Source organism: Colias eurytheme, chromosome 16, assembly GCF_061535395.1.
Source record: "Colias eurytheme isolate Ceu_HAF_F1 chromosome 16, ilColEury1 Martin Lab GWU primary, whole genome shotgun sequence".
NCBI classification, from domain to species: domain Eukaryota; kingdom Metazoa; phylum Arthropoda; class Insecta; order Lepidoptera; family Pieridae; genus Colias; species Colias eurytheme.
In genome coordinates, this window is record NC_142995.1 from 5,391,997 (window position 1) to 5,408,485 (window position 16,489).

Here is a 16,489-nt window from a genome sequence, read left to right on the forward strand (position 1 = left end):
GGTATGTAGAGAAAATGATATAGGTAACCAGTAGAGTAAACATTACAAAATGACACTATGAATATTTTATTCTATTTAATTATTATATGTAATTGTTTAACTGTCACTTTCATTTTTATGGGGTAGAGCATAAAAAAGAGCAATTCTAATAATATGGTTTTGGCACCATGAGAATTTTTTGCTATCGCAAATGATCTTCAATTTATTACAATGCCGCAAGGAGTACAGAAACATTTGCTTCTGTGCAAGATATAACGTTCTAGTCAAACAATTTTAGTTTAAAAATTATATTCAAACGATAATAATTCATGGCCTGACAAAATTCTTCTTGCCCGACTCTGGAGCTATTCAAGTTCTCTCATCTCCGCCTAGGCTCGTTATATCCATTTATCGGGTTTAAAGTATAAAAAGTGCTATTATACAAAGATTATTGGATCCATGTTAACGTTTTATATCGATATAACAGGACCATTACGTAGTCTATCATCATTTTAACGAGCTATTGATCTTTTTTATGGAAGTACCTACTTTTGCTTTTAATATTGAGTGAATTTTATAGCACTGGCTAGTAATTGTGAGGTGTTATTTAGTGGTTTTAAGGAGACAAAAGTATAACAATCTAGGTATATTAAACTTCAGTAATGTGCAAGTAATATTTTCAAATAAAATATATTTTCATTTCATAAACAGAAAATGCGGTAAAATGAATATGAATGTCAAATAATGTTGTTATTTAGGAGAGTATGATATTATTATGATAAATAGAGCAACGAAATAAAAATAAAAAAGCACGGAAAGGTACTCAAAATTTTTATGAAAATACAGCTTAATATAACATAAATATTTAAGGCCGTGTACGCGGTCCGTGCGCTGTTTGGCTCAAATATGTGATTTTTCAAACCAGATTGTCCATCAACCACTTATCTTACAAACATATGAATTACTAATAATTTTAGGAAATTTTATTGTCTATGTTGTTAGTTAAGAGTTTTTTTCAATTAATACAGTATTTCTGAATACCATCAAGATAACTGAGCCGATGATTACTTGATTTCACTTTTAGTGTCAATTTCGAAGCTAAAAATATCTGAAATTGCTGACAGATCTAACACACAATTATTTTTAACTAACTGTAAAAATCCTTATTAAAATAGTTAGTTAAAAGATTTTTTTATTTTGGACTCCTAACTTACGAAATTAAAATCCGAACAATGTGAATTTTTTTAGAAATTATAGTCGACAAAATGATTATTTTCACCAAGATATTTGACTTTATTGAATATAATTTATACATATTGCAATAAAAGAATGTCTTACTTATAAGATAAAATTTAAAAAATCAACTAAGGTACCTCTATTATTTTTCTACAATTTTTTTTAAAGTACTATAAAACACTGCGCGCGACCCGATTAAAATCAGTCGGCAGCGAGCCTTTCCAGAGAGAGGACATGTTGCTCGGCGCTCTCCTGTGGACCTATGCTGTTCATAGTAAAAGGATAGCGCAAGCCGCGATCTATCGTAATAGATCGCGGAGTTTTTGACTTGCGTTAAATAGAATATGCCCTCTTAAGAGATAACTTTTATTTAGAGCAAAACCTAAGTGCTCTGAATCTACATTTAACAAACTTTTTTTCAAACTGGATGAAAAAATAAACATTGAGTCTCATTAAGGAACGAATTTAACGTCTAAAGGAAAGTTTTATATTAATTTAATGAACTGCGAGATCAAGTGAGCGTCAAGACGGTAATTCACCAATTAGTCTGATGGAACACTCACGATTTGCGTTCGTGCACACATAAACACGGGGTTCGAACAAAACTAATTTACGCGACTTGATTGCTGTTTTGATACCGTTTTATTCTAGTACATTGTTTAATTAATGCTTCATAGCTTGCGCGAATTAACGACTGTTAACTAATAAACGTTACAATTAAATAATGGTGGACAAAGAGTTGGTATTTGGCACTCGCCAAATATGTTGCTTAGGTATCATCACCACTGATACATAAATCTTAATTGGTTAATTTACTATCATGCATACGTCACCACAAGATATTTTGATTTGTTTTTCTTAACAATATTGTCATATCTGTGTTCATGCGGTAGCTATTGAATCAATAATCTATAAAAGCATACTAAGAAACTACACAGACATTAGAAGACTATGTTAACTGTATGAAAATATTAGAAGTTTAATATGCATTATTAGTATTTTTAGAATAAGTAGCATAACATGTATGATAATATTAGTGTCATCACATCTAAACTATCCCCAAATAGCTTTTTCTACGGTAAGTGCAGACATAATCTTAAATGAAAGCTATTTTTCTGCAGCAGTATTTATTAATGCAGTATGATAAGCTTAAGACGTTGCACCGTTGTCCATCTGTGAATTAACGGTGCAGATTTAAGTAGAAACAGCAATGAGTAGCATTCTAAGCGAGACGCTTGTAGGATCGTCACGTTTGTTTGTTTATAGAAAATATGGGTTAAGGATGATGGAGATTTTATGTGAAATGCGCAATCGTGGAGTAAAAGTAGCAGCTTTATTGTTATGTCGTAAAATTAATGCTTGATTGTATATTGACCTTAATTTACTGATAATTCACTTTGGCTTTAGGTACAAGTATGTGTCGGAAATTGGCAATTTGTTTCTGTTAATAAATAAATTAATAGAACCATTCATAACGTAACTAAATATATGCCATTTTTAAACCATTCAGATAACGTTTATATATTAAACTAGCAATGCCCTGCGGTTTCACCCGCATAGATAGCGATATCTTTACAGTGAAAAGTCTACTACAGGTCGGACATGAAAATCACCTTTACCCCGTCCCGCACTACGGCCTTTTTTTTTTGTTTTAGTGGGGAAATCTTTCATAGATACCCACGGCCTCCAGGGGAGGGGCCGTGGGTTATGTCGGATTCCTACCGACCAAAACCCCACTGTGTTCCGTCAAGACGCATATTGGTAGAATTCCTCCGTGACCCCCGCACTACGGCCTGCTCGAACAGTATACCTACTATTTTCTGTAGATTGACACTTTTAAATTCGTTATATCTTTTGAATGGAATATCCAATTCTTTTCATTTAAAAAGTATTTTGCTGGTATTGAAACAGTCTATAATAAAACATCATTTAATGGGATAAGGATTAATATATGTGTATGGATAACATGGTTTGATTACTGTCGGCACTTCTATTTACTTTGAAAACGTAAAAAAGTTGTTGTAGTAACATAACTACTGAAGATGGACATATGGTATCGCGGACTTTCTTGTAGATATTGATCCATTCTATAATACTGTAGAACATTTTTTTGTTCTATCTTCAATAGATTCCGCAGCGCACGCGATGACAGAAGTTTTATTGAGGATTTTTTTACACCTTGGGTTACATTATTGCATTTTTGGTAAGGATCTCTAATTTTTTTGAAAATGCAATATAGCCTATGTTGCTCAGTAAAGATGCAGCTTTCTAATGGTGAAAGAATTTTTGAAATCGGTCCAGTAGTTTTTGCGTGAAAACCATACATACATACATACTTACATACATACTTACAAACTTTTCCTCTTTATAATATTAGTATAGATGAATGAATTTTGTTTCACTTTAAAATATAATATGCTACTTTGGTTATAAATCAATATTCTTATATTATTGACACGTTTGAAGAATTGATTCGTGTCGGTTGCACAATGCACATATCAGTTTCTAAGCAAATCATTTTTACCTGTATATATTAAATTAACATTGTTATAATAACGTTTAGACTGCAATTTTAAGGACCGAATTTTCTCTACAGTTTATTTTAAAGCTCTCTCTTTTAAATAAGAAAAAAATCTATGAATAATCTAATCTCTAAGCTGAAATTACATTAGATTAGTTTTTATTTCAAGAATAATTATGTTATTTATTACTAGCTTCCGCCCGCAGCTTCACCCGCGTGGTGTTTTGATAAAAAGTAGCCTATGTTCTTTCTCAGGGTCTAAAGATTGTCTGTGCCAAATTTCATCAAAATCGGTTGAGAGGTTTAAGCGGGAACGCGTAACAGACAGACAGACAGAGTTACTTTAGCATTTTTAATATTATTAGTAGGGATGTGCACACATTTAAATGGAAAATGATATCATGGATTTTTAGACGTCTGTATTAAATCACACATCTCGCACGATGTTTTCCCTCCATGTAATATATACTCTGGGTTCTATTAGACGCAGCCAAGTGGTGTTCAATCGGAATGCCGACTTGTCATTACAGAGCAATTAATTTGTCGTCCCGATACCAAAGATGTCATTATGCGATCTACAATTCCATATAAATTCATTAGTATTACTGCTTATTCGACTTCCTTTTACATCATAGTGTGATTAGCCGATGGGCTGCTTTCTTTCGTCATGTTTATTATATATGGTATACTAGCTGTCCGCCCCGGCTTCGCCCGTGGTACCTTCATGTTTAAACTATCCTATCTCTCAAGTTGGGTCGAACTGCACATGGTGTGCGAATTTTATTATAATCGGTTAAGTGGTTTAGGAGTCCATTGAGAGATTTATATATATTAAGTTATAAAATATATTAAGATTATGTTAATAGTAAGGAAGTTGGTTTTATGGTATAAGTAGTAATTTATTACTAGATCTATGTATTGTAATTTTGTAGTTTCTATAACATGTCTTATTATTATACGTGTGAAGCGAGTTCTCATTGTTCTAGATAAGAACGATTCTAAAAATACAAAATTTAGTTTAAGTTTTCACGCATAACATGGATTGAAAATGATACAAACAAGTTCGCAAATAAATCGTAAACTCTAACAAAATAGCAATCGATGACCATTGTTAGTATCGTAAAATGAAATTACTTCATAATAAAGCAGTGGCCATAAACATTGCTTATTTGTTATACTTAGAGAACAGTTTGTTGTCATTACTTAAATTTATAGGCAATAAGTTTTAATGTCCATAGGTAGTAATTTACACTCGCGCACACAGTAATTAAAGATCGGAAGCAAATTGTGAATAACACCATAAATTATATCAACACGAATATATCAAGATACGAATGTTATTAAATATATTTCGTTAGCGATTCGAAGCCCCTAGGGCTATAACGGGTCCCTGTATTGGTATCGTTTGACAGTTATCGTTGAAAATTGCTAGCAATTGGCGTCGAAATACCGTAACCAGTTTAAGTTGAACTGCGGCTGGGGAAAATGCATTTTGATTTCCGAGAACGGATTCGAATGTATGGGTCTTTGATTTTGGCTTTTCTGAAAATTGGCGACTTGCAACATATTTACGCAATTTACATCTGGCATTCTGGCAATGACTGTACTGGAAACTTTATATACAATGTTTATTATAATGATTAGGGATGTAACGATACCGATACCGATACCGATATCAAACAATTAAAAAAACCGCGCCCAATGAACGATGCGGGAGGCCGCCCGCGCGTGCGCAGTTTGTTTTCTGAAAAATCTCTACCAATAGTAAACTTTTATTAGGTACTGATTGTATGTGTATTACTTAAAGTTTAACTGACTTTGTAAAATAATAATACTAAAATAAATGGTTTTGTTGTTTTTTGATTTGGCATTTTTATTTAAAATAATACGATTAACAGTTGAGTCTCTGTTAAATGTTGGTAACTTTTTATGCATAATTCACTATTTATTTATCTACCAAGCCATCGATATCGGTATCGGTATCGGTATCACCGATACATTACTACAAATATCGGTATCGGTATCGTATCGGCAAAATCATGTATCGTTACATCCCTAATAATGATATAATAATAACTACTTATTTAATTTTAATGTACGTATCTACTTTGAAATTACACATGTTACATATCTAAGTCATGGCTCATTTGGTCACTGTGAGATATTTTCTATGTGCTTAGTATTTTGTTTAATAATTTGAAAACTGTTAGCATAATTTTTAATTTTTCTTCTTTTACAAATGTGTTTACTATCAAAGAAACCTTTAAAATCATATAATTTTAATAGAAGCCGGTTTGATAAAATACTACAAAAAATGTTGTGTGGTTTTATGAAACCACGGTAAAAGTGAAACTGTTCGAACGGTTCCGAACACTGCTTTGTGTAGCGCATGTCGCGTGACGGTCATGCGCTACACAGACCAAAAAGTTTGAGACGATGTAATAAAAGTTTCACTTTAAAAGTGAACAGAAGCTATTTAAGAAGCCTCAGTTTTAAAATAAAAATATCTACAATATTAAGGGCTCAGTGAAAATAAATAACATAAAACAAATCTTTCCTCATCAGAATCTCTTTAGGATAAATAGATATTTATTCATGGTAGTATTATATTGGCAAGGTAGAATGTAAATAAATTCCTCATTTATTAGATAAATCAACTGCAACATGGGGAAATTTTAAAGAAATTGAAGATAGCATTAACAATCCTCTAGTCGAGGACAAGTGATGGATCAGCACCGTAGGCCATAATTGTATGGCCATTAACTCTGATATTGTAAATTGTAAAGCAGTATTATTTATAGTGAATATTTTTTATATACATATTTTAAATTCAATAAGGGTAAGTGACATTGGGGAAACAGAGTATGATTTTTATAAAAATTACCTAATTATTCCTATTAATTTAACTTGTCTAAATAACAAAATGTGATCGTAAATGACTCTTTTTTATTATGGTTTTGTTTGGATTTAATGTAACCTTAGTAAATGCACGTAGGTACCACATGTGAATTGTGAATTAAAAAATATATATTATAATTATTTGGAGTTACATTTCATTTGTTTAGATTTCAGGTTGAAAGGTAGCGAGTAGTTTCAACTTCATTGTCAGATTGATGGCACCAAAAAATTCTTCTTCAAATATTTCGTATTTCGCGTATTTTATGGCCACGCGATGTGAACAGTTTTAAGTTAACGCGCGTGCCCCCAGCCATGCATTATCGGATACGGGTTATGGACACTTACTTTGTCTACTTATATTTTCATTATTTATTAATATTATTTTATTTTTATATGATATTATGATAAGTCTACTGTATGATTTATTTTTATGAAATAGCACTTTTACTGAATCACTTTCATTTTAATGAGGGTAGAAAAAAGAGATATATTTCCCAATATCACCCTAGAAGTTGTTTATGTACCTACCCTTCAAAACCAAGCCTGCAGCAAATAGTCGAATAATTTGTATTAGATATTTCATGGTATATAATAATGATTGCGGTTTTTTGCAATCATGCTTTCAATTGCAACTTTTAAAAGGATTAAAGTATTTATCCCATATACTTATGGAAATGATTTCATAATTAATTATATCTTGAAAAATTATACATTAACTGCAGTAAATGGTAGGCGTCTCGAAAGCCGACGTGGTCTTACTACAAGCTTGGAGTAGAACAAATTACGGTGTTTTAATAGACATTTTCCTGTTTGAAAGTGGATCTATTAGCAGTGGATTATTCGTGAGAATATACGTACTTTATTAAACTATAAATTGAAGAATTTGCGGGTTTTTGCAAATTGACTTATATGGTATTTTTGTTAGAATGAGATGGTTTTGTATTAATGTAACGTTTTTGTGGGATGCAATTATCTGGTTTATATTATTTTATAACTTATACTTAATGAGATAATTTAATTCTTAATATTACTCCCAATATTACCTTTTGATTGATTTGATTTCTAGAAATTTTACACAAATTCATTAGACTCAATTTTATGAACATAAGTATTTTATCCCTATCACAATCTAGGTTTATTTAATTAAATACGAATCCATAATATTGTATGTATCTATAAAGTAAAATAAGCAAAAATAAGTAAAAATAAGTAAAATAAGTAACATAAGTAAAATAAATAAATAAATAAGCAAAAAGTAGTTTTGGTAGCTTTACCGGGTAAAGCCGGTCAGATTAACTGCATATAAAGATTTAAGCATAAACCCAGATGTATAAGATTCTACTGATATACTATTAAATTCAAACTTGTATATGTACACGTCATTAATATTTAATTATTTAGAATACAAGAAATCGGTTAAAAACAATTAAAGATCGATAGCTTAAAGAAAATTTCAGGGATAATAGTTAAATCTAAAGATTATATTTTTATCCTATCCACGTAAAAATTTTATTTAAAACAGCAACATACAAATTGAATTTTCAACCGTCAAACTTGGTGCTCAACTGTTGAATATCACCACATAATAATATCACAATTTGTGATATTATTATGTGGTGATTCACAAACATCAATATTAGTACCAGCTACTGAACACTAGATGTCGCTGTCACGACAATTCATTTTCTGGGATATTCGATACTTAGCAAGATAAATACCACAAATACGTATTATTTTTTTATTGAATAAATTAAGCTTGAGATTATATTATCATTTATTTAGATCCATTATCATGTGAATAATTTTAATATTAAAACATAACAATATTTACGTACTTACGTACATAAATCCTTTTCATAAAATTTACATCGTAGGCCTGTAAACAATGCTTCGATCTCTTGCCTCTGTTAAACGTTTAAAAAAATATTTTTTCATACTAAAACTTACCTTACACGACCCCTGCACACATATAGCTCTGAAGCCCGGCTTGGTGCACGGTGTCCCGTCAGCCACCAACGCGAGCGACGCGTAAAACTGCTGCCCGCGCGGTCTACAGTTCAGTGTGCATGGTGCGTTACCTGATAATTAATAAGTTAAAGTTTATGCAATTTATTTAGTGTGTAAGGTCCTTTAGAATTTGGAATAGTTGTTTAAAATTTCGAATATCGATATAAACGCGATTTAATACAGCGATCGTGGTTACGGACAGACTGAAGTATTTTGATAGTGATGGTTATTTCTATAACTACCTCCATCTATTTATAATTTGGTATGTTGAATGTTTTATTGGATGTAGGCCTCTTTTTTAGAGTATAAGTAGGTATTCTTTGATGTAGGCAGAGTTATTTAAAACAATCTTTAAATTATTTTACCTAATAAATATCCACTAATTTAAACAATAATTTCCACAATCATTTGTTTTCTGTAAAGCTACATAAATTCTTACCTAAAAAGCAAAAATATATCTATTTACCATCAACGTATGGCACCCAGGTGTAGAATCTTCCACGGAAAGGCCTGCGGTCGTACACCGAACATTGCTCAGCCCGGGAGTCGCGTACCGGCCCGGGACACGGCTGTGGAAAATAAAGACTACTAGAATAATATTTTGACAGTTTCATTATAAGAATTATTGGGATATTTTGCTTCGAAATGATAGCGTTCGGCTTGTTTATACGCAGAAGAATTAATACATCATAAATATTAATAAAATATCACTTCATACTCTAATACGAAATAATAAAAACCTTATAAATACCTTTTAATATAGTAAAAATTAATCGACAAATGTAAGCTAAGCGTAAAACTCGATAACGGCTCGATCAAATCGGTTATTTTTTTAACTTTTTTGTTAAGGCACAAGGAAGGTTGTTAAACTCAAACTCAAAATTTTATTTATTCAAGCACTTAATTTTAATTGTCATAACATAGTTTTACCATTTACCTAATGGGGAGAAAACACGAAAAATTAGCAAAAGGGCAGAATAACGTGTGCAGCTAGTTTTAAATATTATGTCTTACCGCTGTGTTACATTCATGATAGCGCCTCGCCAAGCCGGGACAATCTGGCACATTGACCGCATCCCGGGATCTTCTCAGTCTATCCGTACTCCGTGCCAGCTTCCTCCTTTTTCTACTGCGACGCCATCTGAAAGGAATTGTGTGGTTGGTGTAATTGCTTTAATAAATAGTTGATAAGAAAATTACCAAATATTAAAATATTAAAAATGGCTTCAAAGTAGATTTGTTAGTCTAGTCCAAAATTTCCTGAATACGCTATTTATTATCATAACGAATAGCGAAAAAAGAAGGAAAAAATACTCGTGGGCCCAATTAAAATTACAGAAGGAGCTTTTTTTGAGACATATGACGTGACGATATGATTTAGATATTTAATGTGACATTATAATTGTCTTTTGGTTAATTATAAACAAAGTTTTTCTCTTCATGACTTAAGGGCTTGGTCTAGTAGTGCAAACAAATGCATCCTGTCATCCTATATGTAAATAATACAAATGTACTAAGGGAAAGTTGCTCCACTTAATTTTTATAAATTAAATCATTCGTATGCATAATTTAATATTCGTAATAAGTACCTAAAATGACAATTTGAAACAATTTTCGTGAAAATTACACCAGTTGATTCTTTTTATAAGTACACAAAATTTGCGAATACGTTCTATTGATATCTTCAACTTCATGTTTATATAACTGATCAACTTTAACAAAGAAATTTGGACGAAATATAAAAAAAAATAAGCTTTACATACAAAATGCATAACTCTCTACATTTTTTTAGACCTAAGTTTCTTAGTGAAAGTTGTTCAGTTTCACTAATAAAACGGATTTAAAACAAATTTTGTATATAATAAAAAAAATGTAATGTTTGTGTAAAAAATTATAAAATAGAAAAATGTGCAAATGAAAACAAAAGATATTTATTTCTGACTAGCTTCAGCCCGCGACTCCGTCCGCGCGGATGTCGGTCTTCGCGTGGATGGTTTATTTCTCCATTTTGAACTGGGAAGACGTTTCTCACTAAATTAATATTAGACGATCATGATTCACTCCAGTCCAAACAGCAAATAAGCAGACTTCTACTTCTGCAACGTTTAGTTGTCCCTGAATTTGGAAAAAATAGTCATGATTCTTATCTATGACAAAAGTGTTATTATTTTGCATTGTATTTCAAATATTAAATTTTTTATTTTTAACCGCATCTTCCGCATTCATGTCTTTTGCCGGAATTAGACATTTAACTTCTACTAGTCCCATTTTCCCTTCTTGATATGGGAGTGTATAAAGTAAATTTTTTAGATATTTCTCGTTATTCTTTTAAAAAGTTATAATTGTCATTTTGCCTCATTAGGTAAAGTAATTTCGATATCAGTTTTAAGTTTTTTGATACCTGCAATAATAACGTCATAATCGCCTGCACATACTTATCGATTACACCCTGTATACAATCCACCATCCACATTCATAATGTTTTCCTGTCCTCCTCTCCTTTACGCTGTTCACCGATACATTTTAAATGAGTAAATCTGCTACCATTGAAGGATGTTTCATTGTGATCAGCAAATTTTCACCACTGTTGTCGATTATTTGTTTTTCATTTTTAATCAGCAATTGGGAATCATCAGTTTTGTTTTTTGCAGATTGGTGATGTACCCTAACAATACGTCGAAAAGGGAAAGCATCAACGAATTATCGTTTTCGTCCTCTTTTTTTATTCTGTGCGTCTCTGTTACTTGTGTTTGTTTAGTTCTCAACACCCATTGAATTTTCTATGTTATTGTGATCTTCCATTACATCTGAGTTTTGATGATGTGATGATGATCCATTCATTTTAATATTGGTAAATAGAGTTGGTGGACCAAACTAGAAATGGTGGACTAAATTTGTCAGCGCGTCTGTAAGATCAGAATATAAAACCAACATCCTGTATTTAAGTTACAAAATTAATAATCAAACAACATGCTGCTACGTTTAAAATGACTAGAAGAAAAAATTGAAACACCTCGACATATTTGGAATTTTGGAGTAAACAAATCATTTTCCCCGTATGTCCCAAGTTCAAGTTCTCAATACAAGTTTATATTATATTTCGTATTTCTCAAACGAAAAATAAACATTTTTGGAACTTCAAAAAAAAATTATATTATTATAAGAAAATTTATGAGCTTACTTTAGTTTTAACTAGCGACCCGCCCATGCTTCGCATGGGTGCAATGGCGCGGCCGCGGCGGCCGGCCGGTACCGCCACAAACGCTACGTCCCGCAATTTTTAAATCTGTAATATTATCTTCGAAAATATTCACTTAAATCATTCGGTGTAAAGGGCCATATAGATCTATATTAAATGAACAATGTATTCAAGGTATTTAATTGGTTAAGGATTAATGCTGTATTGGTTAAAATCGCTTCGAAAATTAGCCATTATTTGTCGTAAAAAGTAAATGACAAAAAAAGTTATTGTGGGTTATCCATAAGAGATAGACATATACCATCACGGACTTTTCTGTAGACCTTTGCAATGTGTACAATACTTAGTACATTATTTTGATAAAACTCGTAGGGTTCAGCCTGCGTTTGCAATGTAAGCGGAAAAAATGTAATTATTTACGACATCACATTAGAAACCTCAAAAATAACAGTACTTCTCCACTATTTAATGGATGTTATTATACATATAAACCTTCCTCTTGAATCACTCTATCTATTAAAAAAAACACATCAAAATCCGTTGCGTAGTTTCAAAGATTTAAGCGTACAAAGGGACATAGGGACAGAGAAAGCGACTTTGTTTTATACTATGTAGTGAAGAAACATACATCCCTTTACTGACACCCCGTAAAATAAAGAAATTGTTGCCAATCACCTTTGTAATCTATTTGGTTTCATTAACTTTATGTTCGAAGATAAATTTTTTTCTAGTAGTTTACGCATATTTTTTTCGTTTATTTTCCATATCGAAATCAAATGTTTAAAAATATGAATATTTGCATAAAACTAAGATAAAAATAATCAATTAACAAAAATATTAAATTTAATGAAGTAGAGCAACTTTCACTTCGGTATGAAGGAAAATCGAGCGTAGAGCACACGTCAGAACGCTCCGGCCCAAGGAGCGCGACTGAAGAAATTCGCTAGGATTTTTCCTAATTATTTTAAATATTTTTTTAATATTTAAAGAATTATCAAAATTCAAAAAAAAACTTTTTAAAGGATTAATACTCATTGGTCTTCAACCAACTCGAATAAATTAATGGAAAAAATAACTTTTAGCAGTATTTATCAATAGATTTTGTAAGGCAAAAAATGGGAAATTTAATGAATTTATAACGTTCTAATTAAGAAAATCATAAGTTTTTCGGCAATTGTATTCAGCAGTTTTTAATAACGACTATATAAGGATAATAATGCGCTGATCTGAGATTGTGTAAATTGTAATCGGTTGCAACGTAGTGAGTGCACAAACTTAGCTCGAAACGTCTTTGGGGGAAAGAGACTTATCTTGAAGGCCTGATTAAGGTAACATAAAGTAACTTTATAAATGTGAAAAAATTCACGCGCATTGCGTATATAACACTAATTGATAAACAAGAAAAAAAAATTCAGTTTATCATTTCATTAGCCGGGAAAAAATTGTCAAATAACTTGTTGAAAACGCAATTCTGCTAGACTGCAGCCTTAAGAATTTCGTAGGGAGTGGTAGGAGTTTTTTGTTTCAAAATGTATATCGAACGAAATATAATATTTAAAACTGCATATATGACTACATAAATGATAACGATAAAAATCCCGATCATAGAAAACAATTTACTTTCACTAGATACCTATCTACAAAAAGTTGATATCGATTACACAACCTCCAATCAATTGCAACTGAAATCAATTGTATTGAAATTAAAACAAAAGGAACCTACACTATCATCAGATACTTTGATGGGTAATAATGCGTCTCTGATGCAATATAATATTAATTACAAATACAATAGTATTGTGGCGCCCCGTTGTGGAGAAACCGAAGAGCTAAAACAATTACTTATAAAACATGTGTATGTGTCATCATATAGGATTCTACTATCCTACGTCGATGCAATTAGTAAGGAATTTCGTTTCATTTATGTTATAATTGGTATCAATATGTTTGATAGTGATCAGTCGGTTTTGAACGTATGAAAACAGACCTCCTCGATGTATGAGATGCTTACGAAATAAGATTCAAGCTACCTTCATATTTCGTTCCATACATATCAATAATTTACGGAACAAAACAGGACGTACAGTTTACACATTTAGATATTTTTCATACAAGCATTCACCTTTCAGTACGACGATATTCGAAAGAAATGATAATGTTATTTACTATTATAAACATAAAATTATCATCAATTCATAAAATGCTTTTAGTATAGGATCCCGATATAAAACGAAGGTCGTTTTATATCAGGATCTTAGACTATTTGTAGTTACTCGCATCACAGGTTCCAGAGATATTAAAATTTAAAACAGATTCAATTTTCCAACGATTAAATACCTTCTAAAATTATTCTTAAACATTTAATTTGCTAAATTCTCCAATACTTAAATCACAATTAGCGTTTGGTTACAGAAATATCGGTGTGCACAAACCGCTCTGTTGTTAATTTTATAGCTTCAGTGACGCATGTATTCTGTTTAAATAATCGTTAAATCGCATAGGAAACATTTTGTTCCGCTACTAAAACTCGGTTAAATAGATTTAGATCTTTATAGTGTCAACATTTACTAACACAAATATTTTGCGTATATTTTTGAGGAAAGTGCCTTCTAATTATATTTTAAGCACCATTTCTGACTGAAACTTATAATACTTTCGGTATCATTCTCATATTGCTGAATGAACTCCACTGTTTCTGTTGCAACATTTTCAAGACAAAAGACGTATGAAGAAGGCAAAAAAAATCTAATAAACAACAAACCACAATTATGTCTCGTCTACATAATCAAGCTATACGATGCTTGTTAACACGACGCCCGTCGATTGCTCAAAACGATACACGCTGACTCAGCGTTACCGCTAATGGCCCAAACAAACATTCACACAGAATTCTTAAACCGGTGCAAACAAAGAGATAAGCATCGTGCATTAGCAAAAGGTCTTCAAATTATTGTGCGTCAATCACAGTACGATGTAGCTTCGGAGAGTTTCGAGCTTGTGCCTTGTACTTGTTCAATATTACCTTAATTTTGTATGTTCGAGGGCGGGGGTCAGCGGGTCTTGCCGAAATGCCTAATGAAATATTTGGAACCTTTTGAAATATTTGGAACCCTTTGGACATTGGCTACGGTTGTTTCACTTTTATGTAATCATTTGGAACAGTGGTAATTTAGAAAATATGGATGTTGTGTGGATTAACATTTTTATATTACAAGGAAGGGTATCGGTAATAAGCTTTATTAGTTCGTGTGCGTCATGATTACCTAAATAATATATTTTCCAAGCTTTGAGCTTTGTGATACCTATTAGGTATTAAATTTACAAACTATATAATACTTCTGGTGAGCAAGGACACTATTTCGTAATTACTCTATTGGATTCACTAAACAGGCTTTTAATTATACAAATATGCATATTACGTACTTATCTTTAATAGATTGAAATAAATCATTGATTCGTGAATTGAATCTCAAGTAGGTAAGCAGCAAAACTTAATTACTATACTGTAGTGTAGAAGTTAGAACGGATAAAATATGTTTAACCTGTTCATTATGAATTAAAAGTAATTTCATTGCTAGTCCGCTTAATTGAATTTAAATTTGGTAGATATGCTAGTATTTTCTAGAATTTGATTTTACGCGAGTATTATACATATCATAGTTTTTAAAGATTTTTAACGGATTTTCGATTATTCTGATCATGCTATTTATTTGCTCTAGTCTTTAAATTCTTACTTCTGCTTTCCATTGCCAAATGTATGATCATATCGATTATTCTATAATAGTTGTGTTCTAAGTGTATAATATTCGTTTTATAAACAAACACCATTAAAATGAGATATTATAAGGTCTTGTATATAATAAATCTCTTAAGAAAAAACATATTATTTAGCGAAAACTTGATAAAATGCTTATAAAATTTATTACGTAGTACGTGAAACTTGGTTAAGTGGGACCTGGATAAGTGAGAAACCTCCATAGCTGGAACTCATGCCGAGGTCCCAACACTTTGGCACTGTATTACCTCTGTTAGTGGGACGAGGTATACCTCTATATCTGGGATTTGTTCTTTCGATTTATCATCATAGTTACCACTATAACTGAGACAGCGAGTAAATTTTATATGCATAAACCTCTGTAACTGAGATAACATTGTTTGTTTACTCATTCTTATTCTACCCACAAATTCCACACGTAATTCCAAGTACGTAAGTACAAATTTTGAGCTTCAATTACCTTCAGTTCTAGTTTCGCTTTACTATCATACAGATGTTTATTTGAAAAATGTCAAAACGAAAGCTACAATCGTTATCACCCCTCTGTAAATGAGACAGTTATTTCTTTATACCTGTATATCTGAGACACTGGGTAAGTGGAATACCTCTATAAGTGAAACGACATTGCAGGTCCCTTGAGGTCTCACTTAACCAGGTTTCACTGTAATAGGTTCTGGTATAAAAAATATGAACTTATTGAAGACCTAGTATTTTACTTATTGAAGACCTAGTTATTGAAGTACCTAAAATTCAGTTAATTTTATATTTAATTCAGTTATAGATTCGTGGGAAATGTGAAAGTTTAGTTCATCAATAAGACGGCACGGGCTTGAACTTTGAAGAGCGGTACTTATGTTTTACAAACGAACATCGC

General features: G+C 31.6%; 1 protein-coding gene across 2 annotated transcripts in view; it reads right to left on the bottom strand.

Moving 5' to 3' along the window:
• LOC149901784 (ADAMTS-like protein 4) overlaps window positions 1-16,489 on the bottom strand; it is a 105,330-nt gene that overhangs the window by 32,535 nt on the left and 56,306 nt on the right. For both annotated transcript variants that reach the window (XM_090110674.1, XM_090110675.1), the window contains exons 5-7: window positions 9,656-9,782; window positions 9,108-9,210; window positions 8,582-8,712 (exon numbers count right to left, since the gene is read on the bottom strand). In XM_090110674.1, the coding sequence (XP_089966800.1) occupies window positions 8,582-8,712; window positions 9,108-9,210; window positions 9,656-9,782 (361 nt within the window). The remainder of the gene's footprint in view (window positions 1-8,581; window positions 8,713-9,107; window positions 9,211-9,655; window positions 9,783-16,489) is intronic.